Here is a 24,974-nt window from a genome sequence, read left to right on the forward strand (position 1 = left end):
TTTTTTTCTTTTTCTTTTTTCCTCGTGGTGCTGGGGTCCTCTGCATGGGAGGCAAACACTCTATCAACTGAGCTATATCCCCAGCCCCCAAGTGCAATCTTTTAAAACTGTTTTTTCTTTATTATTTTTACAATTTATTCTTGGTTATTTTACATAAAAGACAAGGGACTAAGTCTGTATCAACAGTAAAGGAAGCCCATGCTAGTGAGCATGACAAGTAATCATGAACCCATATACAGTCTTTGAATTTGTCTTGACCTCACAAGATAATTTATTATGAAAATGACAGTATAATTATTACCTAAGTTCACAGAGGAAGACTGACACTACGAACAGGAGAGAAGCATCCTAACAATACGCCCAAACTTGAAAGATCGATTTGTATGAGCTGTCCCCTTTTTTGTTCCTTAAAGTGATTCCACATTCGAAATTGTACCCAGAAAAGAAAACTATCCAAATTGGATAAGGAAAATATCTGTATTAAGGCAAGACGTCTTTTGCTGGAAGTGGGGAGGCGCTTTAGATTCACCTCAAGAATTGTAAAATGAGTATTATGATTCACTGACACTTCACACATGTGAAACATTCATATTACAAAAAAAGAAAGAAAAAGCAATGCCTTATAAGCGAGTGGACAACCTTGACAAGCAAATTGCCTGGGGGGTCACCCCCAAAGAATTCAATTAAAAGTAATTACCCGACCTGAAAATGAGCTTTTGTTTTAGAAACTGTCTAAATATCAGCGGTACTTTCTCTTGCCCGAATCCTGCCTGAGGACAACAAATTGGTCAACGGCGGAAGTTGTCTGACGAAATGACTGCAACATGAAATCCAGTTTTATGATCATAACAAAACCTTCCTTCCGGGACCCGGCCAAAAAAGAAGAAAAAAAAAAAAATGAGAAAACGTCCTTCAGGATGCAACAGGCAATTATGAGTTCCCTGTCGCCAGGCAGAGAGACACTGTTTGGCCTCGGGACCCAAGTGCTGGGAGAAGAAGCTGCTCCCCGTTAGAACTTCGGGGGACCGGGCCCGGCACCCCGCCCGCCGTCCGGCCCCTCCCAGGGCCCTGGCGGCCACCCCCGCCCCAGAACTGACCTTCCGCAGGGCCGAGACCAGCAGTCCCCGCCATTTCGGGCTGTTCTCTTCGCTGAAGAACTCGTACGGCTGCGGCGCCTGCTGCATGGCCTCGGCGGCAGAGCCTCCGCATCGGGGGCGGCCCGCTGGCCGAACCGGGCCGGGCCGGTGGCCTGACAGGCAGGGCGCGGGCCGCCTCGCCTCGCCGGCGGCCGCCGCCTCCCGCCCGGGCCGCAGCTACGGCCGAGGCGGCTCGGGGGCGGCGCCGGCGGGCGGGCGGCGGCCCCGGGGGCGGCTTCCTTGGCCCGGCCGGCCCTCGCCTCGCGCAGCGCCCGCTAAGGAAGCGCGGTGGCCGCGATCTCCTTTCTCACGGCGCTGGCCCGCTCCTACGGCGGCTCCTCCTTTGTCTGAGTTCGCAGCCCGGCGAGGGTACAGCTAGCTTTGCCTCCGCCCTGACTCCCGCTACGGCCGCGGCGGGCTAAGAGCGGCGGCAGCAGCTCCTCTCCTCATCCCCGCCCTCCCGACAGGCAACGCCGCCGGCCCGGCCCGTCCTAGTCACCCCCAGAGGGCCCAGGGGACCGACGGGGCGTGCGCGGCGAACGAGCGAGCCCGACTCGGTCGTACAGAGCTGGCCGCTGCAGCCGCCCCTTCAGCAGCCGCGCAGAGCGCCTCGGGCCACAGCCGAGCTCCGGGTCGCACCAGCCGCGGCTCGGCCCGCCCCCTCGGCCCGGCGCTCATTATCTGGAGCTGCCGGAGAGGCCCGGTACGGAGCATGCGCGCCACGGAGCCAAGGCGCCGGCTAGGCGCTGGGGCGCTGGGGCGCTGGGGGTCCTGGAGTCCCCCTCTCCTGGGAACTTTACAAGGGGTCTGTTCCAGACTTACTCCCCAATTTATTGATTGATCTTTACGCACACACTTCTTCCTCTAGACCTTCTCAAGACAATCCCGACTGAGTGCCACCCTTGGTGAGCCTCCAGCCGCAGGACTGCAGTCGTGGGAGGCAGTTAGTATAGGGTTTTGTAGAGAACAGCGCATCAGAACTAGCAAGATACTTAGCGTATTAGTGCTCTACACGGCTCCTTGGTATATAGGAGATAATTATCCCCACAACACGTCGAGTGGTATTGTGGGGCGCAGAAATCCCTTTGCACATTGTTGTAGGGCCAGAAAAAGTTCACTGTTAAGTGAACTTGAATTTAAAGATCCTTCACTTAACCCATGTGTGTTCACAAAAATCAAATCATTTTCATAAAACTTTGATAATTTTTTTGTAACTCGTTTTCTTAATCGTCTCCTTTAATCATATATGCCTCAGGTTCTACAAAACCTAGATCGGCTCATGGGATGAAGTCCTACTCATTAGCAAGCTAGGGAAAAAAAAAAATCCCTAACCTGTAAGGTTCTCTAAGTTGAGGAGACATAAACTCTAGAACCTCTGTCAGAAATTTCACCCCACTAACGATGCTGAGCACATGGCTTTTAACAGGTTGTAAAGAATAAAGGCATGTACTACTCCCTTTACCCAGCTACCAGCAGCAAGGGAAAGGAAGAACAAGCTGAAAAAAACTAGCCCATGGAACATTTCACTTTCAGAATCAGTAATTGAGAAATTATCCTTCCCAAAACATGCACCATTTCATGATCTTGGCAAAACAAAACAGGCATTTGTCTAATCCAAGTATCCACTGAGTCAGAATGTCCTGCAATAAATGACCATGTGCACATTGCCATGTACTTGGGATAAAGACGGGATAGTGCAAGGCTTGTATTTCTCCAACTAATCTTTCAGTCCGTAAGGGTGAAGACTTTGGCTTCTATAAAGTGTTCTTACTTTTCTCCCCTATTCCCAGACCCAAGCCATAAGCTACTAACTGTCAAATTGCTAGATTGGTACCCTACTTTCTCATAAGATAATAATATTGTTGGTGGGAAGTTTTATTCTTGTCCAAGGATATCAGAGGTCTCCTCTGGGCCAAATCTGGCCTGAAGACACATTTTGTTTAGTCAGGGCTGTATTTAAATCTTTAAAATTGTTGTTACCATTTTAAAATTCAAGAGATTACATATAAAAATCTACATTTCCAGATTCTCTTGACAAAATCAGGCAATGCTGGGCATACTGCCTTTGTGCAAGGGAATAATCAGCAGGCACTGGGTAGTGGCTGCCCTCTTTAGGAAAGTATGCCATCCCATTTCCAGTTGGCTATACTCCCCACTTGGCATTCTTCCCCCTTTTATGTAACCTGCCTAGTCTCTACAGGCATCTGAGCTGTGATCTCTGGGCTAGGCAAACAGAAATGTGATCTTTCATGCATGTAGGAGATAATCTAAGAATGACACCAGTAAAAATTTTCCCAGCCAGCCAAGTGGGCCATCTAGAAAACAAAGTTGGATCCACACCCCACACATTACACTACAATAAATTCCTGATATATCAAAAATTTACATGTAAAAAATAAAACATATTTATAACTTTAGACTACAAGTTTTTTAAGCTTTTTTGTTTTGTTTTGTTTTGTCGTGGTGCTAGGGCACCACAAAACCCAGGGCTTTAAGCATGCTAGGCAAGCACTCTACCACTCGGCCACATCCCCAACCCTGCAATTCCTTTTTTAAATTCACTTTTGAATTAATTTCCCTAACATAGAAAAGTGTTCCTACAAATTAGTAGACTAAAATTCAATAAGGAAAAAAAGGGTATGAAAATATAGTTCACAGAAAAGGAAATATAAATGTCTCTTAAACTTTAATTAAAGATGCTCAACTTTGCTCATATAAGAAAAAATGCAAATTTAAATTATACTGTTGTTATTTTTTCATCAATTAGAACAGCACTGTTCAAAAAGGTTGATTACCCACTATGACATTAAAGATATGCAGAAATAGGAACTCTATTATAGATGGGAGTATAAATTGATAATTGATAATACCTATTAAAGCTTCAAGGAGCCAGGTGGGATGGTGTGTACCTGTAGTTTCAGCTACTTAGCAGAGGGAGGATCACTTGAGCCCAAGAGTTGGAGATCAGCCTGGAAAACATAGTACAAACTTCACCTCAAGAAAGAAACTAAACAGGCTGGGGCTTGGGCTGGAGCTCAGTGGCAGAGCACTTGCCTTGCACATGTGGGGCACTGGGATCCATCCTCAGCACCACAAATAAAGGCATTCTGTCCATCTACAGTTACACATGAATAAATAAATAAAACTAAACAAAAGGGGGAAAAACCCAATTTGAAAGGTTCATACCCTTTGACCTACCAAATTCTAGGAATGTGTTCCAGAGGTATACTTGTTCATATGAAACCACTTAGAGACAAGTTTATTCACTGTAGTGTTGTTCATTATGACAAAACCAAAACACATCTTAGAAACATAATCAGTAGGACTAGGATACTGGTTCAATAAATAATCATAAATCCACATAATGGAACCTATAAAATAAGACCAAGACTCTGTGGAACATTCCCCAAGATACAATGCGAAGTTAAAAAGAGCAGGATGCTTAATATAATACACAGAATATGGTAGCACTTATATTTTTAAAGTAGGTACTATTTTATGTATGTAAATATAATTTCTTTGCAAGACTATACAATATTCTTGTAACAAAGATGAAAATTGGGTGGCTGAAGGAGAGAGGGACTTTTCACTAAGTTCCTTTTTGTAACTTGAATTTTCAACCAACTGAATGTGGTATTTGTTCAAAACACTGAAAAATTAAAAGTTTTTTTAATAAAAAAAAATTCCAGCCTGATTATAAACTTTTGCTTCATGGGCCAAAAAAAAAATGGAAATATTAAGCTTTGATACTATGAAGGGGTACATACATATAACAAAAATTCAATCATAAAGTTGAGCTGAAATTAATGCACTAAATACTACATTAATAATTTGATAGCAGTAATTTTGTTTGCCCTTTTCAAATTTATAATGGCTTTGGGAGATAATTTGAGTGACCCAAGCACATCTTTGATTTTAAAAGGCAGATAAAATTTTACTACTAATATTCTCTCATTAAAAAATATTTGCTAAAAGGATTTGTTCAACATTTCTCCCATTTCTGATTTCATACTTCCTTAATTTATTTAAAGCTACAAGTGCTGCCAATCAGTAGCAAATCAAAGCAACACCACAGGAAACAATAAATGTTGTTACTTTCATAGTTCGCTGCCATAGATGGGCTCTGGTTCTTTCATAGTCAACTTGCCTGAAAGAAGTGGGAGCAGAGTCGACCTACAACCCTCATGGGAGGCTCTTCTCTGGAAACCCCATGCCCTGCAAAAGACTACCAATGATGTCTTCTCAAAAGGAACTATAATTTTTATGAAATTCCAAAAGATTCATTGTGCCCTATAGAAAAAAGCATTATGTGTTATTGTTACTTACAATCTGCTATTAAACATAAATAATTTTCCTGGTGCTCTGGAGTACGAAAATGACACTGAGGTCATTCAGATATTGCCACCATTACCAGATAGTCATTTTTTGTAAGTAGCTGTTCCAGATACAAAGTCCTATAATAAAAGTGAAAGGCACCATTCAAGTTCTTATCATTTGTATTATTGCAATAAAATCCTTCCAAGTCCTGATGATTATCAAGTTGAGGTATCAACAATGAATATATTCATCATCTGTTCAGTATAGCTCCCAGACAGGGTTTAGTTTGTTAGCAATCAGAAAATAAATAAAACAAATATTGATTTGTTTGCCCCAAAGTGTTAGCACATATAGTAATTTACCTACATTGTTTGCTATTTGTAATTAATTAGTAGGCGTGATGGTTATAGCATATGATAGGCAACATACATTCTATCCTCCTATTATCCTATTATCACTGATAGGAAAGCTAAAAGCTAGATTCCTTGCAGCTAGGATTCTGGAAATGATTTAGGATGAGCTTTTCAGATACACTTGAGTGAGGTCTAAGAAGCCAGAAGTGAATGGAAGCTACAAATCTCATACTTCTGTAGGCAGCCATCATTTAGTCACTATTTGTGTGCAGCAGCAGCAATGGCTAGACTCACTGTCTGGCCAATTACCCTGTTGATGGATCATAGTTATTTTGGAACTGCTATGTTGGTGGCCTGGTTTGTGGTGTGGTTTTAGGACTTGTTCCAGAAAGCCCAACCTATCTAGAGTCTACTTCATCAGCTTTCTAATGATTTTTTATGCCTTAGAATAAATATAGTCTCATTTATCTTGTTAGAATGGATTCTATTCCCAGAAGATGAACTCAAAATACCAAAAGACACAAACTTCCTCCACAAGGGTAGGAAAAAATGGTATTTGTTAATTTATACTACTAGCCCACAATGAAGTGTTATTTTATTTGATAATTACGATATTCTACTCATGTTTTTTTTTTGTTTGTTTTGTTTTTGTTATTATTATTGTTTGGGGGACAACTTGTCTGTTGTCCAGACAAGTCTCATACTCCTGGGCTCAAGCAATCCTCTGTGTTCAGCCTACTGAGTGGCTGGAATTGCAGGCATGGGCTACCATATTTGGCCAAATTTCAGGTTTTTTGGCCAAATTTACATATACCCTCTACTTAGGCAAAAATAGTGTGATCCTTTGGTGTGATCCATCGATGTGATCCTTCTAAAAATTCTTGTTGGTACTCCTGGAAGCTCAATAATTTGGATTAGTCCTAATTTCCTTCAACCCTGTGGTTCTCACCTACCATATTCATTCTTAGGATAAATGCAATCAATATATTCTCCTTCCACTATCCTCTCAATTGGAAATGCTGGTGGAACCTTGAAATCCTCAATGTCATCTCAACCTTGTTAAAATAGCACAAAATTTAATACTAGGCCTTTATTTTCTTTAGTTCTAAAAAACTTATCAAGTAATTTGAGAGAAATCTAAACTCAAAGTATGTTAAAAAATTTACTACCAACCACAAAATTCTAACATGCAAAAATAAAAGCAAAAAAAAAAACACAAATCAAAACAAACCCTACTTGATATCCCTAAATCCCAAAGCACCATCTTGGATATCAGAAGGCAACTGTTCTATAACATTACCAACATACTTGGTTACCAGTATTTATTTATTTGTGGTGCTGGGGATTAAACCCAGGGTTGGCCTCACAAATGCTAGGCACATGCTCTACCACTGAGGTACATCTCCATCTGGTTGGCTCTTGCTATTTAAAAGGATCCAGGCAATTAGAACTTTGTACATGTCCCAGCTAGTACGACTGATCAAGAATCTAAGAAAAAGTTAGGCAATCAAAGGTTGAAGGAACTAGGCATTCTTGGAAACAGCAATCTGATATTGTATTCCAAGCAATACTGGCTACCCGATCCTTCAAAATACCCTTAATCATAAACTGGTGGCACTAAAAGACATCTCTTGTATTCTCAGTGGACAAACGTAAGTAAAATTATATATGAAAGGCATGGAGAAAATTATCAACACTGCTTTTGCCTATTCATTTTACTCCAGCAGTTTCAGAGGAACAAAGTTAAAAGAAGTGATTCTAAAGATACAGTTTTAAGCCAAACTTGGCTGAAATTCAAGGTTCTTTAGTAAGCAACATCACTTTGTTACCATTGGCCTTCAGGTCTTTCCCTAAATTTAAAATGGGGCTCCCTGAGCAACCCAAAGCATGCTATAATATACCTCTCTTGTCACATGTAAAAGGTAAAATTATCATTTATCCAAGAGGCAAAAGAATCTTAACAAGATAACTTTGATGAAAAACCCTTCCATTAGCAGGCAATTATAACACTTCACAAAACATGATCCACTTTAGGATTTGAGGTTAGAAAAGTATAGAGTTGGTTGTTTTCACCATTCTTCCCTTCAGGGCTTTGGGGTTTATGTCCATTTTTTAATGGGCACAAACTATTTGAAAACATTTCTAGGCATTTTTCTTTCCCAACCACTTTGCCCTGTCCTTGCACCCATCCTTCCACCTTAAATTCTTATGAAGAGATTTCAAAAAAATCCTGGAGTTCAGTAAAAAAAACTTAGCAACTTACTTCACAATTGCTCCTCAAAATTGTCCATAATGTGTTTAGATAATAAATGGTATATACTCAGAAAGATGAAGAAACATCTAGCCAAAGAAGTCTAGACATAGATCAAGGGCCCAGGAGGGCAGAGCTAGCTCTTAAACAATATAGACACCATCTGTCTTAGGTTCACAGGGATAACTCACAGGCATAGCCATCAGGGTTGGACAGCCTCCAAACGCAAGCCCAACACACTTCCATATGCCAGGGGTTAGCAATATATATCCCTCTCACCACTGTCCTTTGAAGAAAGTTCTAAGAGTTAAAGTTATCCAGTAGTTAGTAGGCAGACTTCTAAATGACCTCAGGGGAAGTGAAACTCTGCCAACAACAAGGGCAACTCCCCAAACAGTGCAAACTTTGAGAGGATCAAGGGAGGACTTTGATATACATACATGTATAGATAAAAGAGTTAAGTTATATAACACAGAACACCAAAAATGTACTTGCCAGTATACTGAGTTCCCCACAAACTAAACACGATGAAGCTAAAACCTAAAATGCTTCACTTTTAACCTAAAATATAAACTTCTCTGCTTCATTTTTATGTTATGTACAAATAGAAAGGCAGTTTTTAATTTTTTAAAGATTGGCTTATCTAAAGCTATGACAGTTTTAAGTTTTACACACAGAATATTTATTTGAGTAAAAGTTTTTATGGAACTAAAAAATTTGTTCACAACACCAAGGCTCATTAAAGTATTTTAATACTAATATACATTTTCTTCTCTCAGACACAAAACCCTTAAATATTATATAAGTATTTAACAATAAAACCCTATTGAAATAATATTCAATGCTACAAACAGAATAACCTACATGTTCAAAAATTTTTTCAATAAATTTCCTGCTTACATTCTTGGGGGTATAGTACAGACCCCAATGGAATGAGGATTGCGTCCATTAGGACAGTTACTTTTGTAATTTTAGTCTTTTCCACAGCGTAGTGTGTATGCAATCTTACTGCTGATGAAATAGAGAACTGTAATATTTTCCATGTCTTAGTAGTCCTGTAACAGAACAGAAAAACATCCTGTGTGCTGCATTTCTCGAAGGAATCAGTTGTAAAGATCCATTGGGGCTTGTTTCTTCTGTCAGTGACTTCTGAATGTTCTCAATATGCTCATCCCCACTGCTCAATAATTGCCTAATCTATTTACCTAGGATGAGCTGCTTCTTGAACTGGAGTTAATGATGAGTATTCTTTCAAATTAATGGATGAGGTAGCTTGGTCAATGTAATCATCAAGGCTGAAGGGAAGAAAAAAGGAAGAAAACAGAAAAGTTTTTCCTATCAATCAACATGCACATCCTTTCTACTCATCCATCAAACAGTTTTGGGAGAGATAAGAGGTAAGAAAAATGAAACGTGGAAGATTAGTCCTGAGGGAGCACATGTGAGAGAATAGATTGAAAATGTCTCACCTAAATTGTGGTTCTGTTTCTCCAGTCCGGTTGCCACATTTTTCACTTACATTTCTATTTGACAACATTCCCAACTGTAAGAAACATTCAATCAGATAAACCACACACGTATATACAGAATGGCACTGGCCACTGATTTAACATAGTCATGAAGTACACATGAACGTAAGGCACTTTCGCGGTTTACAAAAGTGAATGCCTCAAAGTTAGATATTCATTAAAAATGGAGAAATGTCCTCATAAAAGTTTATAGGAGCCCTGAAAAACCAAATAGGTATGAATTATGAGTGATCTTGGCCAACATTTTGAAAATATTAGGACAGAGGTATGAGATAAATAATTGTTTAAAATTACAGAGTTCTATACATCAGTGTCAGGATTCTAAAATGCTCTTATAAAAAACTATCAGTTCTATGTGCTTTTAGTTTCTCAACCACAGAAGACTGTAGCAGTAATCACATATGATAAACAGCTGTGTGAATTTAGTGATACCAATATCATATGTTATAAAGAGATTAGAAATAATAAAAGTTTTGTTTTAAACTACTTAGAAATGTGAAATATCATGTATTTTCTTGAAATTAAAAATTTTTAACTTTCAAATACAAAATTGTTGCTCTAAGTTATGTCAGCTCTTCTGTGACTCTTCAGAATTAAAAGAACATTTGCAACATACAATACACTAAACTAGATTTTTCTTCTATGAGAGACAAAACAGCTTATTAAAGCCAAACAATTGATTTCAAGGAATAATCAACTTTTTATTTCACCTTTACCAAAAGATTCTTTTCTTCTTCTTCATCTTCTTTTTTAATGAGGTGAGCTTTCACCATTTTGCCCAAGCTAGTAACAACTTATCAGCCTGGGCTTAAGTGATCCTTTCCATCTCATCATCCCAAGTAGCTGGAGACTATTTGCCAGCTCCTCCCCAAAATTCTAAGAGTCAAGTCTTCTCTTGATCCTGGTCAGTTAAGGATAGATCATTAACAAAGTCAGGGATTCAAGACAGATAAAACTTCACCTTGCTTCTTCATTCACAAAGAGCATGAAATTTAATTTTTTAAAATTCTTATTTCTGTTATACATTTTTGATGATTCAGTGGGGTTTTTAATCTAAAAGGGTGACTTTAAAACCATTTCTTTCTTTTTTTTTCCCTTCCCCCAGTACTGAGATTGAACCTACGGGTGCTCTACCACTGAGCCATCTCCCGAATCCTGCTTATTTTGTACTTATTTAGCTTTTTTTTTTTTTGCAATCAGAATCTTGCTAAGTATCCTAGGCTGGCCTCAAACTTGCAATTCTCCTGGCACCTCTCAAGTCACTAGGATTACAGGCATGAGACACCATCCTGGTTTAAAATCTTTTTCTTAAATTATAATTAAAGAACACAATTAATACATTCTTGTTGCTGATATGGAGGTTATAATGCATACCCAACCCCTTCCATTATTTACAATTCAAACCGTTGCTGCACTTCATCTGCAATCATTCCAGAAATTGCAAGGGAGGAAGTGGCAGCAGGGGAAGGAGCATTTCTCACATGAAGAATGCGACTTCCAATATCCCCAACTCCTCCATCAAATACAAAATCATCTACCAGATTTCCATCTCTATCCAGAGCTTGGGCTCTTACTCCAGCTGGACCTCTGCAAAAGCAAAAAAGTAGTAATCAATTGACTCATAGAGATAGGACACTTTCTAAGTTAGTGGTTTACAAAGTATTTTTAAAGCAATAAAGTCTTTATTCTTCTAAATGTACAATTATATGAAAACCCAAATAGGTTTATGTTTAGTCAACGACTGTCATCAAGAGTCTGGCAAAACTATGTCCTAACCTACAACATAATGCCTATTACCTGGCAGCGCAACAAATGCTTATCAAATATATGCACACATACGTAAGTTACTTATAAACATCTGTTCTTTCCTAAAGGAGCAGATAAATTCACATTTAATTAGAATAGATTTATTTTTATTTAAATTTATAAAATGAATTTGTTATAAAAATCAATCAATGACAACAATAAGGCTCTTTTGGTTAATACAAAGCAATGAAAACAGGAATTATGTTTCACTTGCATTCCTTATCCTTTTTTCTGTATTTTGTCTTGATAGGACACTATTAAAATTTATGGAGGAAAAATTAAATGGTAACAAATTCTCATTTGTAGGTTTTTTTATTTTTAGCAATCTAAGCTTCAATATCAAGATAACGAATTAACTAAAAAAATGATAGAAAAAGCAAAAAATGAATGAATTCAGCAGCATGTTAATACAGTGAGTCTTTACTACCTAAAATCCTGTTTTATATCACTTGAGTTCACAGATTTCTGTTTAAAATACTTAATGTTTTTAGAGTCATAAAGCACCTCCTTTGAAACTGCTCAAAGAAACTCAGTGTGAAAAGGCTATCTTACACCACCAAGACTCAAGAAATTAGGCAACAATGTGAAATATTTTTTACTGATTCTGGGATAAGTACTCAGATAAGTACTTGAGGAAGATAGACAAAATGATAGGAGAGTTAGACCTAAACCTGCCTGAAGAGAGATAACAATAATAATATCTATTATTTACTAAGTGTTTATCTTGTGCTAGGAGTTATCTTATTTATCCTTACAACTCTAAGAAAGCTGATGCAGTTTATATTTAACAGCCAAGAAACAGAAAGATTAAGTTCCTTGCCTGAAGTCACACAGGTATGCTGTGCATTTATAGTGAAATATATAAGAATCATAAGTGTAAAAGATACTGTGATTAAGGTAAGTAATTTGCCCTAATGAAATCCTAGAGAATTTGGGTAGGAAATTCTTGAGCGGGAAAAATTCTCAAGTTAAGAATCTGATATTTTAGAACACAAAAAGAATGGCCCTGAATGCTGACATTTCTAAAGGTAAGGATACCTATCAGTCTATCAGTTTCTGGTCCATCCTGCAAGTCTTTATTTATAGTTCATCTCAACTCATCAAAGCAACATTTCTCAGCTGGGTGTGGTGACAAACACCTACAATCCTAGCTACTCAGGAGGCTGAGGCAGGAAGATTGCAAGTTCAAGGCAAGTCAGGGCAATTTAGTGAGACCCTATCTCAAAATGAAAATTTTTAAAAAGGGATATCGCTCAGTGGTAGAGCACTTGCCTAATATATGGGAAGCCCTGGGTTCCATCCTCAGTAACACACACACACACACACACACACACACACCCCACACCAGTCACACCAGTGCCCCTCCCCTTTTTTCTTAGAAAATACTACTGTTGCAATTAAGAATATCTCTGTTTGAATATCTCTGACCTTTCCCTTGTGTCTGGCAGAAGATCAGTATGTTGACCAGATGCTGATGTTCGGTGTTAATGTAAAATGACTTTCTTCTGTAGAGGTTTAAATAGTACATTCCTCTTGCTCCTTATAAGTATGTTGAAGTTAATACTGATTAACCACAAGTTAAAAATGTGTCCGCACTTATTTCTCTTAAAAACATATATTGTGTCCTCAATGTTCCCCACCCTCTTGCCTAAGTGTTCAAAATCTATAGTTCAAACTGAAAATAAAATATTGTTTTTCTTCTTTTTCTTTCCTTGTAGTACTGGGGATTTAGCCCAGTAGTGCTCTACCATTGAGCTATACCCATACCTCTTTTTGTTTTGAGACAAGGTCTTGCTAAATTGCAAACTTGTGATTCTCTTGCCTCAATCTCTTGAAACGCTAGAATTATAGTCATGAACCACTGCACTCAGATAAAATACTGCTTTACTAAGATCTGACTTAGTTTTTCTTTGCAGGATTATATATAGGCTTTCCCCACTGAACCCTTTGGCTTGAGATAACTTGAAATCCATAAATGTCTTTGAGAGTATGCAGTGTCTTGTACAATATCTCACCTCTCCCTCCATGACTAGATTGTGTCTTATACATAGTAGGTATTCAATTAAGCTAGAAACTGAAAGTTTTAACTTCTGATTCTTTTAATACTATTTTAACAACTGAAAAAAAATGATTTAACAAATTAATTTGTAAGTCCAGCTACAATTAACTTACTGCTATCTCTATGTATTTTGCTACATTTCTAGCTAAATTTAATGAGAAGGTATATCCTAAATACTTACGCATGTCCAGAAACAATAGGGGAATCTATAATTATATTATATTATAATATAATATATATAATATATATTATAATATATATAATATATATATAATATATATAATTCATCTGAAAAGTCCTGTATTACATTATTGTCACATGCCGGCATTATACTTTGGGTGGGGGAAACAGCTATGAAAGATAATAACTGACATATCCGGCCAGTTCCAAATAGGATAATCTAGAGTTTTATAAAGCTCATGATGGGACCTACTGCCAATCTAAAAATACAAGTCCACATTAGTATGTTTAAATTAGAAGTGGTGATAGAGGAAAATAAAATAAACAATTCCAAAGTAATTTCCATACACGTAGGAATTGCATTTGTTTATGTTTTTTTTTTGCTTTAAATATTTACTTTATTCTTTTTTCTTTTTTATTGGATCATTATATTTAATAGTTGAATTCATTATGCCAAGATGCACGTAACATAATTTGATCAATCTCATTCCCCCGTATTTCCCCTTTTCTTCCCTCCTCCCTCTCCCTAAGCTGCTTGCTCTACTCTGATTTCCCTTCTTTATTTTCATTTTAATCAGTGTATTACAATTATATATGTAGGCAGGATTCATTGTGGTATATTTGTACATGGACATAGCATAATTTGGTAGATTTCATTCTCCAGTACTTCCCTTACCCTCCTTTCCTCCCTCCCTCTTGATCAAGGAATGTATTTTTGTTCCTAACTAGATTGTGACAAAAACATTGTTTTTCTATGCATACTTCCCCCCCAGTGTTAAGGATTGAACCCAGAGCCCTGCATATGCTAGATAGGCACCACACCACTCAGCAATCCCAGCCCTCTATGCCCAATTTTTGAATTTTGTTGAGAATCTGATTTAGGGTTTAGAACATTTTGAGCTTTTGTAAATGTTCTATGTTCTATATTCAAATGGTCTAATATTTTATATGCTTAATTATTCTTTTATTAACAGATACATCTTAAAATTACCTAATACTACAGTTGATTTCTGTTGCAATTATGTCAGGTTTTTCCTCTGAATTTCATAGCTATGCTGTTATATGCACAAGTTTATTTCTAATAATATTATTTCTATACATTTTCTTTATATATCATTAATATTTTAATTTCTAACAATATTTTTGCCTTAAAGTATATTTATCTTATCTGAAATAAATGTAGTACCCATCTTTCAATAAGCATTTCCCTAGCACATCTATTAAATAATAAGATCAATGGATTTCTATAGCTTGAAACCCAAGTTCTGCTTGCTTTATTAATCTTGCAATCCAATGCATTAAAACCATAAATTCTCTATCAGTATTGTGTCATGAGCATATCAGTCAGTTTTTTAGCACATTTTGTCCCATCATCCCAGATGTATGTAGAACACCCATAAAAACTTAAATTGAGAAAGTCAAACTCAGAAAGTAAAGGGTTGTATAAGTTTTCTCTCATATGTGGAAGTTAGGGAGAAAAAGAGTGGAGAAAAAAAAAAAAGATGTTGGGGACCTCTCGAAACAGAAGGAGACCAATAGGATAGAGGAGGGGACCAGGAAAGAGGAGGAGGAGAGAGACAGGGGAGGTAGTGTAAATGAAACTGACTAAATTATATTGTTATACTGTGTTGGAAGGTGGGGGAGTGAAACAGAATCTGAACAAGTCTGGGTCCACTTTTGCTGAGAGCCTTTGATTTATTTTGTTTTTATTTCAAGTTGCCTGTTCCTAGAACTTTCTCAGGCAAACTGGAGAAAATGGTTGACTCAAGGTGTGAAGTTGTTCGCCCCCGAGGAAGAGAAATTGTTAGAGGAAGGAGGCACCCCAGTAAGACCAAGAACAGTTAGGACATATGTTGATACAATACAAAAATGTAGCCCATGGCTTTTTAAAGACGAGTTATTAAGTATATCAATGGGACCATCATGGTATCCTGTAGAAAGATTTTTCTTCAACAAGAAAGAGATGGCTAGTTCTGTTTACTATACTTGTCTAAGATCTTGGTTTTACAGACATCTGATTAATTTACAAAGCTAAAGTGTTAAAATATCAACCACTAAATATAAAATCAAGTACTCTTTACTTATTAAGTTCCATAAGGTAATATATTTAAACATTATGTGTGTTTTCATAAATTGGTAAATGGAAAAAAGTTTAATATTGCTTTGTGTCTATGTCTTCGCTGAAACAAGGTTACTTAGAGTTAAGATTCTATCAGCTGTAATTTGCATACAAAGAGTATAAGAAGTTTCAGTTGGGTTTCAATTATAGTATTATAGTACCATAAAAAATGAAAATATTTAGAGTAATTTATCTAAATTCAGAAATTTTATGAGGGTTGTTTCACAATGTAAATTTTTAAAAAAGGGTTAACAGCTTCAAAAGAGATATAAAAAGATTCAAGATGTGGAAATATATTTTAATATAAAGGTTAAAAAAAAAGAAATGTTTCTAGATGAGATAATCTCTGTGTGGTAAAGTAAAAAGTTGTAAAATGCCATTTAAAAAGATTTTGAGGAAACTAGACTTACTTTAAAAGCTTGAGAAAGGAAGAAAGAAGAAAAAGGTATTTGTACATGGCAGATTGAGACAAAGCTTCTTAATGGAAAAAAAAAAAAAAAAGCCTTTAGTTGAAGGGCAGCCATGTAAACTAACATTAAGCGATTTAAACAGAATCTAAGCCTCGTTTAAAAGAGTGAAGCTGTAGGTGGTGAAAAAGTACATTTAAAAGTACAGTATAGATGATAATTGGAAGGCTTTAAAAGGTTAAATTGAAGGTGGTCGAGATGCCTTCATGATGGAGGAAAGATTGTGTCATTCGAAGCCTAGTTAATCTTAAAAGCATTACTTAAAAAAAAAACATGAAAATGGGAAGATAATAGGATAAAAGCAATTTGGAGAAAGAATATTAGAAATTTGAAGTGAAAAACTTTGAAGTCATAAGTACAGGGAGGTGAAAAAAAAGATGTAGGAAGATAGAGAAGATGTAGGAAGACAAGAATTTTAAACCCACAAAATAGGAAACAAAAGAAAACTAGGAGGAAAAAAAGCAACTAAGGGTGAATGTACAAACCTTAAAAAAAAAAAACAAAAAAATCTAGAAGATAGAAATAAGATAGAAAATGGTTGAAAATGTCAAGTAAAGGTATTTCAAATAAAAAATACAAAAAGCTAAGACAACTATTAGATACAGACATTCAAGATAAAAAAAGGTACAAGAGAGAAGTTTACAAATATTGGATAAAATAGAAGAACAAAGAGATTATTAGTAATTTTTTTCAAAAAGCCCATCAACTTTAATTTCTGTTGGTGAGGATATTAGAAGTCTCAGATGAAGGTGTTAAAATTTACAGACAAGAGCCAATTTAGAAAAAGTTAAACTAGAAGGAAATTGGTTTAAAACCACATCAAAAAATTAAAAGGACTAAAGTAATTCTAAAAACTAAGGCAAAATGCTTTTGGAAGACTTAAATTTAAAAGGATCTTTAAATTTCCAAAGGATGCATATAGGATATTTTGGAATATCATCCCTGAAGAAAAATCAGTTAATGTTTTACTTAACAGGAATCCCATACAATCCACAGGGATAAGGCATAGTTAAAAGAGCTCATCAAACTATTAAAATGTACTTATTAAAACAAAAAGAGGGAATTGGAAAGGGGTATATATCCCCCAAAGATAAACTTAAAATAACCCTTTTTACTCTAAACTTTTTAAATTTGGATTCATCAGGGCTCAGTGCTGCGGAAAGGCATATGTGTCCAAAAAATGTACATAAGCCTAAGGTACTTTGGAAGGATATTCTAACAGGACAATGAAAAGGTCCTGACCCAGTGATTGTCTGGAGTTGGGGTTCTGTTTGTGTGTTTCCACAGGGAGAACAGCAGCCGATTTGGATTCCAGAGAGACTAACCAAAGCAATTTCTACAGACCAAAAAGAAGATGATTTGACTCAAATCCATAACAGCTGATATCCAGAGCTCCAGCTTGGCTATTCTTACATCTGCGACAGTGATTAACCAGGATGCTTTTTTCAATATCTATTTTATTATTGCCTTTTCCCACATCATAAAGTTCTATTTTATTTTTTGAGCTCATACAGACATATGTTAATGTTTTTCTGATCAGTTTTATTTTTTGACTGTGGAGTTTTTAAACATTGCAATGGAGATTTCACCTGTGTAAAGCTACAAGGCCTTTACTATTGTCTTATGTGTTGTATGTTTGTGTGCACACTTGTGTTTTGTGTTGTATGTCTGTATGTGCGTGTGTCCATATATCATATATGAGGAGCACTCATGAAAAAATGGATCTGAATTTTTTTTTTATTTCACGTGATTTTAACGGTTTAATTTAAATTGGGTAAACAGCTGTTGAGGATTGTTTTAATATGTGTACAAATAAGGAGGTTAACAGATCTGTTTGTTTACTTTCACCTTTCCTTTTCATTATATTTAATAATTCTGTTCAGGATAATGTAAATTGTTCAGAAAATTGTTTTCTTAGTACCTGTTGGAATGTTACATAATTTTTTTTTTAAAATCACTGCCAGAATTCCTATCTTCATCCCAAGTGCCGGTGAAGACAAAGATAAAACCAAACTACAGCTTCTTTGATAGCTATCACAGTAAACTGTATAAACTGATGCATTAATGAATAATAACTCAACAAGTAATGCTCAATCAAGGAGTCGATTTACTTTGGGAGGAAATGGACATATTGATAGATTCCTCCGCTTTGAACTGCTTGCAGAACTTGCCTGGACTATGTATCACTTGTATACATTGTGAACTATCGTTTGGTGCAGCGAGTTGTGGTAATGCTGGAGTATCTTTGCTGATGGTGTCACTGGTGATACAATTTTTCCAAAGGAGCCGTCAATTGGCTTGGTGTCGTGGCATTTCTGTATGCTCCTCCCTTCTGCTAGTGATGGTCTAAAATTTGGGGGTCAACAGAGGTGAGGCAAAGAGCCTCACCCCCCCACTGGCACCAAGGCCAAATTTGGGGGCCAACAGAGGTGAGGCAAAGAACCTCACCCCCCTACTGGTGCATAGGCCTATCCACAAGTATGGCCATATGCTGGACCAGTAGTCAGTGATTGGTATGATCCAATTGCAGTGGTACCAACCTAAGACAGGAGGCTGACGCCTAGAGGTCAGCTCATCCGATGACGGGTAAGGACCATATGTTGAATTGGACAACCTAACAGGCACAGTCCCTAATCCACATTGCTTGTTGTTTATTTAAACAGAAGGGGGGAGATGCTGAGAGCCACAGCCAAGTAGGAATGACGCATGGCATTTTTGGGTTGAAAGGTGACCCTGCTCAGGGATTAGGGTGGCTCTGGGTTTAGGGTGGATCCTGCTGGAATAGGGCAGCTCCAGGTTTAGGGAGGATCCTGCTGGGATTAGGGCATATCCTGCTGCCTCAGGCACCCACTCCTTGAGTTCCCGTTGAGTTCTCGCGGGGTTCTGAGAGAATTGATACGCAGAGCCCGGTGGAGGGAGTGTATTTTTCCCAGAACGTGTATGTAGAGTGTCGGTGAGAGTTCGGGAATAAAGAGCTGCTGTTTGAATCTACAAGGCTTTTTGGTGGCTCGGTTATTTTGTGCCCAGACAGACTGTGGCACACTTTTTAAGTTAATTTCTCAGTTTATATTCCTGAACAAAGTTAGTGATATATTGCTACTTTCCATTCCCAAAACCAAGACAGACAAAATTCCTTAACACTTTGGTGCCAAGGGAAATAATTTTTTTCTAGTTCCTTCTCACTAAGAATGTGGTCCTTCAAGAGCTCCTAGCTTAGCCAGGCATTATGGCACATACCTATAATCCCAGCCACATGGGAGGCTGAGACAGAAGGATCACAAGTTCAAGGCCAGTTTTAGCAACAGTGAGGCCCTAAGCAAATTAGTGAGGCACTATCTTAAAATAAAAAAATTAAAAATAATAAGGGCTGGGAATGTGGCTCAGTGGTAAAACCCTTCTGGGTTTAATCTTAAGTACCAAAAAAGAAAAACAACAGGGAGCTGGGATTGTGACTCAGCGGTACAGCACTCGCCTAGCACAGGCGGGACCCAGGTTCGATCCTCAGCACCACATAAAAAATAAAGGCATTGTGTTGTGTCCATCTACACCTAAAAAATAAAATTAAAAAAAAACAACAACAAAAAGGTACCTTTATAGCACTTGAATAGCAATTAAAATACAAGTCTCTAATGTTCCATATCTTGTTTTGGGTGATAGATACATAAGTTATACTATTATAAAAATTTATTGAGAACTTAAAATCTTCATATTTTATTGCATGTGAATCATACATCAATTAAAAATATAAAAAATATAAATCAAGCCCTTCAGTTATTAAAATCAGCAAATCTTCCCTACCTTTCCAGGTTAGCATCAACTCCTTTAAATACCAACTCAGTACAGGGGTTTTCAATTTCTTCTTGTTTTTGGTCCTGAGCTACTCTTCCTTTCCTACATTCTCAGGTATACATATTTTGAAGGTGTTTATTCTATTTTCTCTTAGTATTTTATAGGGTGAGGATTACCAAATTCTCTAGACTAGTGGTTCTCAACCAAGGAGTATTTTTTTCCCAGGAGACACTGGCAATGTCCGGAGACGTTTTTGATTGTGTCCATTTTTGGGAATGGACAGAGGCCAGAATGTTGTTAAGTATCTTCTAAGGAACTGAAAGATCCCCTACAACAAATAATGATTTGGCCCCAAATGTCAATATATCAAGATTGAGAAACTCATCTTACATCATAATAACTTTATTGTACAAACGTTTTTGCCTTTGTGCTTCACAATGACATAGTATAATCTAGTTATCACGCATGATAAAAAGTAATCTTCTTTGAAGATTCACTCTTGAGTTCCCCAATAAGAAAGTTTCCAAAATTATATGTGGGGAAAATGGAGGAGCATGGTATATATGTCTTTATTTTTTATATCCTTTCAGTGCTAACAGATATAAACTACTGTTAGATTAATAAAAATTTATCATAGAATGAATTAAAGGAGTTTACAGCTAAAATTAAAAGCCTGAGAGACAGGTCATCATTTAACAATGAGAAGTTTGTATACCTCATGCATAACTGCCTGAGAATAACTTTAAATTTCAGTCTAATATGCACCAGTAAATTATTACCTAAGTGCTCTGGTTAGGCCATGAAAGGTCATGATAAATGCTGTTTGGTGGTGACTGAAACTTAAGGACATAATCTCTGGCAACACACTTCACTCTAAGTGTTGCTTCTGTTAGCTTTTACTATTTAAAACTGACTGATATTCATGACACAATACTAATAGGGAATTTATGGTTTTGATACATTGTATTGTAAGATGAATACAACAAGGCAGAACTTGCTCCTCAAACTGTAGAAAAGTATATTGATCTTATTATTATTTAATATAGCATGAAATACTCAGGCATATAACAAGGTCTAGAGAATAACATAGTGGACACTCATTTTCTTACCAATAAACTTAAGAACTAAAGCATTACAGATATGACAGAAGTCCCTATGGTACTCTCAGGATTCTGTTCCTTTCCTCCCCAGAGATAAGCCACCTACTCTTTTGAAGTATTGTTTTTATTTTTATATTACATGTATAATCCATAACCAATATATGTATTGTTATGCTTGTTTTAAATATTTTATAAGTAACATCAAGCATATCTTCTTTAACTTTCTTTTCGTTATTGATAATTTCCTGCATTTGATAGCTAGAGGAATCAAAAGAAGGAACAAAGGAATTGCTGAATATGTTCAGCATCTGTCTCTAAAGAGGAACTCGTCTGTGGTTGAGTTGAATTTGTCCCCAGATGCACCTGCCTACAGTGCTGTGTGCTCTTTTCTATTTCATGCCAATGAAGCTGTTAACTGAAATTCACACCCTTACACTCAGAGACAGGAGTCATTAATACCCATAAACCTCAAGTCCAGCTCTACTACATGAAATCCACTGATCTAATGTGTTTGCCTCAGGCATCTATGAAAGGGTGGTAATTGAATATGGATAGTGAATTCACTGCAACCGCTTCTACATAGAATCTACTGTGCCCACCTAGTGTGTTTTTCAAGAATATTAATAGCAGTAACAGAAACCAGATTTGATCAGTCTGTTTTTACACAAAAAACATTACAGATCTACTAAAGCAAACCACCAAAGACATAAAAGGTTTTATTAGTAAGCACAAAAAAAAATAAAGCCCAGATATTTTTATCCCTTCCATTTCAGAAGGTAAGTAGAGGGTAAAGGAGATAAGAATAAAAACATTAGCTGGGTTTTAATAGTTTCAAGGATTCAAAGAGGTTGGTCTCAGAATGATACATTAGAGTCAGATTTAAACCAGGACTATCCCCTATGGGAGACAGCTGACATGATTATTGTTCTCTTCCCAGATACACAGTTAAGTTAGCTGACATTTTATACCAGGCTAGTTCAGCAGCTGCTAAAAAAGAGGTAGACATTTGGTGTTCTGGAAAGTCGTGGAAGGACAGATTGTAAATAAGGGTGACTACCTCCAACTACCCTTGCTGATAAGGGCTAACAAATGGCTTGCTCAGGGAAAAAGGTGAACACTAAAAATATCACCAAAGAGGAAAAAAACAATGTGCTTAGGTAGTATTTAGGATAACTGACAGATCAAGTTCAGAAAGAAGTCTTTTATCTAACAACAACAACAACAACAAAAGTATACATGTGTGTCCCTTATTTTACCTAAACCCCTATAGCAAAAACTTTGATGGTTACCACACGGCTTCTTCCTTCTTTTGTACTGTTAAGTAGAGTCCCTGTGTATAGGAAGAGCCATGAAAAAACAAAAGCAAGGTAAGATGCCAAGTCTAGAAGAATGAATCTAAAAGGTTTTAAGAATTGATCAAAATATAAAGTTTTAATGCATTTATTGCCTAATTACTTAACATGTGATCGATTATTTTATACAGAATTTAAGCCAAAAGGCTTTAGAATCATAAGAGCAAGTATCCAGGGCAATTTTTTCAAAATCCAGGAAAGATGTTTTATCCTGAGTGATAGTTAGACACAAAGGCTGAGGTGGCATCAAAATAAAGCTGTGATGGAGATTTCAGTTTAGAGCTGTAGAAGCCTAGACAATTATAAATGGACCAGTACAAAGGGCCATGATGGAGCCATGCCCAATACACAAACTTCAAAAAGAATTTGGCAACTTGTTGGGAAAGAGAGCACACAAAGATGCAGTGAACACACTGACTCTGTTAAGTATGCTTACTACTCACCAGGTCAGACCTACCTCTCAAGCTCACCAAGGTCAGGACTAGATTCACAATCCTTGTCACTTTTCCTTACCTAAGTATATCAGTGATAGTAATTTCAGGGATGAACTTTTGAAGGTGCTTCACTGTTGCACTCAGAAAGCAGGCTTTATACATTTCACTAACTCCATAGGAGAGATTCTGGGAGATCAGTTTAATCAGGCCACTGAAAGTAAAGAAAAAAACTCTTTAGGAGAAAAAAGGAATTCTTTATTATTATAAATCACCATTAAAATTATGAGATTTTTTTGGAGGGTGGGGGGTGTGGCATCACTAGAAATCTAGGCAAAATCAGGAAAACTACATTTTAAAATCAACTTTGGGTCAATTTAAGGAGGAAACTTCATCAATTGAAGAGGGAAACATCTTCCAAACTCAAATTCCCATGGGGTACTGGTTTCAAACCAGGAGTCTATAAAGGCTGCCAGCATCAAGGCTTTCTAATGCAAATGTCATATGCTTTCAACACACCCAAAAGGCATTAGCAGGTCTTTAAATCAGGGCATTAAACAAGTGAGACACATCTATCCTATTTTAATCATTAAGATACTCTAGTAATGATTAGAGCAAGACACTAACTATAGTAAGGATCCTCAAGACAGACTCTGTAGAGCTTGTGTATGTTCAGCATGCATAGGCAATGTATTTTTACAATGTATTTATAAGAGAATCCCCATCCTAACCCTCTGTTTCAAAATCTGTGGAGGGTGAAATCCAGGTACGGTTCAAAATGCTTTCCAGTGATTTGGATACGAAATCCTCTGGAGAGAACTCTGCTATAAAGACCAAACAAAATACCTCATGAAGGTGTTTCTTAACAATAATAAAAAAAAAATCTGCATTTTAGGTCAACACAATAGTTCTGCCAGTTTTCCACAAAAAGGACACTTTGGACATCAGCAAATTTTCTAGTGGCTTACAAAATAACGGTGACTAGCTTAAGATGTTATTATCAAAGGAAGTCATCTACTGATTTTGACAGAACCTTTTCTTTTATTCCCTTTCAAAATCAACTGACAGTGGGGCGCGGTGGCTTATGCCTATAATCCCAGTGGCTCAGGAGGCTAAGGCAGGAGGATCCGAAAGTTCAAAGCCAACCTCAGCAAAAACGAGGTGTTAAGCAACTCAATGAGACCCTGTCTCAATAGGGCTGGAGATGTGGTTCAGCAGTTGAGCAACCCTGAGTTCAATACCTGGCACCCCCTCTCAAAAAAAATTTTTAAAAAAATAAAAAATCAACTAGAAGGTTAACAATATAAAATGTGGTGTAAAATGGCTCTTGGTCGTACCTTCCTTTTGTTTGTTGTTTGTAGTACTGGGGACTGGACCTAGGACTTCATGCATGTTAGACAAGCATGAATTACATTCCCAGCCCATTTTTTAAATTTTATTTTGAGACAGGGTCTCGTTAAATCGCCCAGGTTGGCTCTGACTTTGCCATCCTCCTGCTTCAGTCTCTTGAGTAAAGCATGGATTACAGGTATGCAGCCAATATACTCAGAATTTAAAGCATTGTTTTTTAAAGTTGTTACCTATTGGCAATTAAATCCTTAGTATCTCTGGCACTGAAGTCAAAGGGTCTGTATCCTTCCCGTTTAAAGGCAAGAACTGCATTAGGCCCTAGCCAAATATTCCCGTCCATCCTTGGTGTGAAGTGAACTCCTAGGAAAGGAAAGCGGCTATCCGGAACCTATAGATTCAACACAGCAAAGAATGGTTAGCCCAATTTCACATTCCATTTTATTATAGATATAAACATCTGATTAGTAATATAAAACACTTTCTTCTATGCATTTAATTTGTATTATGAACTATATTCTGATATGCTTTTCTATTGCCGTGCTTTTGCTTAGAAATGCCATCCAGGAAACACTGATGCTATTGACATTAACACATGCTATCCCATTCTCTTCCTTCGATTATCACTTCTCTCTAGAACTAGGGATACCTGTGACTGGCAAATAAAACCATGGCTGCCAGGAAAAAAAAAAAAAAAACACTAACATTCATATCACAGACTTTTGTCAAGTGGAAATA

The 24,974-nt window shown here is 37.2% G+C and overlaps 2 protein-coding genes across 5 annotated transcripts in view; both read right to left on the bottom strand.

The window, feature by feature from the left end:
- Sos2 (SOS Ras/Rho guanine nucleotide exchange factor 2) overlaps nt 1-1,271 on the bottom strand; it is a 94,137-nt gene extending 92,866 nt beyond the window's left edge. For both annotated transcript variants that reach the window (XM_076850261.1, XM_076850260.1), the window contains exon 1: nt 1,098-1,271. In XM_076850261.1, coding sequence (XP_076706376.1) covers nt 1,098-1,184 — 87 coding nt within the window. In that variant the 5' untranslated portion in view covers nt 1,185-1,271. The remainder of the gene's footprint in view (nt 1-1,097) is intronic.
- Nucleotides 1,272-8,715: 7,444 nt separating this feature from the next.
- Nucleotides 8,716-24,974, bottom strand: part of L2hgdh (L-2-hydroxyglutarate dehydrogenase) — a 40,309-nt gene continuing 24,050 nt past the window's right edge. The window contains exons 8-13 of one of the 3 annotated variants that reach the window (XM_076850263.1): nt 24,470-24,627; nt 22,972-23,103; nt 11,125-11,173; nt 9,527-9,600; nt 9,263-9,352; nt 8,716-9,112 (exon numbers count right to left, since the gene is read on the bottom strand). In XM_076850263.1, coding sequence (XP_076706378.1) covers nt 8,938-9,112; nt 9,263-9,352; nt 9,527-9,600; nt 11,125-11,173; nt 22,972-23,103; nt 24,470-24,627 — 678 coding nt within the window. In that variant the 3' untranslated portion in view covers nt 8,716-8,937. Of the gene's footprint in view, nt 9,113-9,262; nt 9,353-9,526; nt 9,601-10,926; nt 11,174-22,971; nt 23,104-24,469; nt 24,628-24,974 lie in introns of those variants that run through there. The other 2 variants (XM_076850264.1, XM_076850265.1) reach the window with 2 other exon arrangements.

Source organism: Callospermophilus lateralis, chromosome 3 (genome assembly GCF_048772815.1).
Source record: "Callospermophilus lateralis isolate mCalLat2 chromosome 3, mCalLat2.hap1, whole genome shotgun sequence".
Taxonomy (NCBI): Eukaryota; Metazoa; Chordata; class Mammalia; order Rodentia; family Sciuridae; genus Callospermophilus; species Callospermophilus lateralis.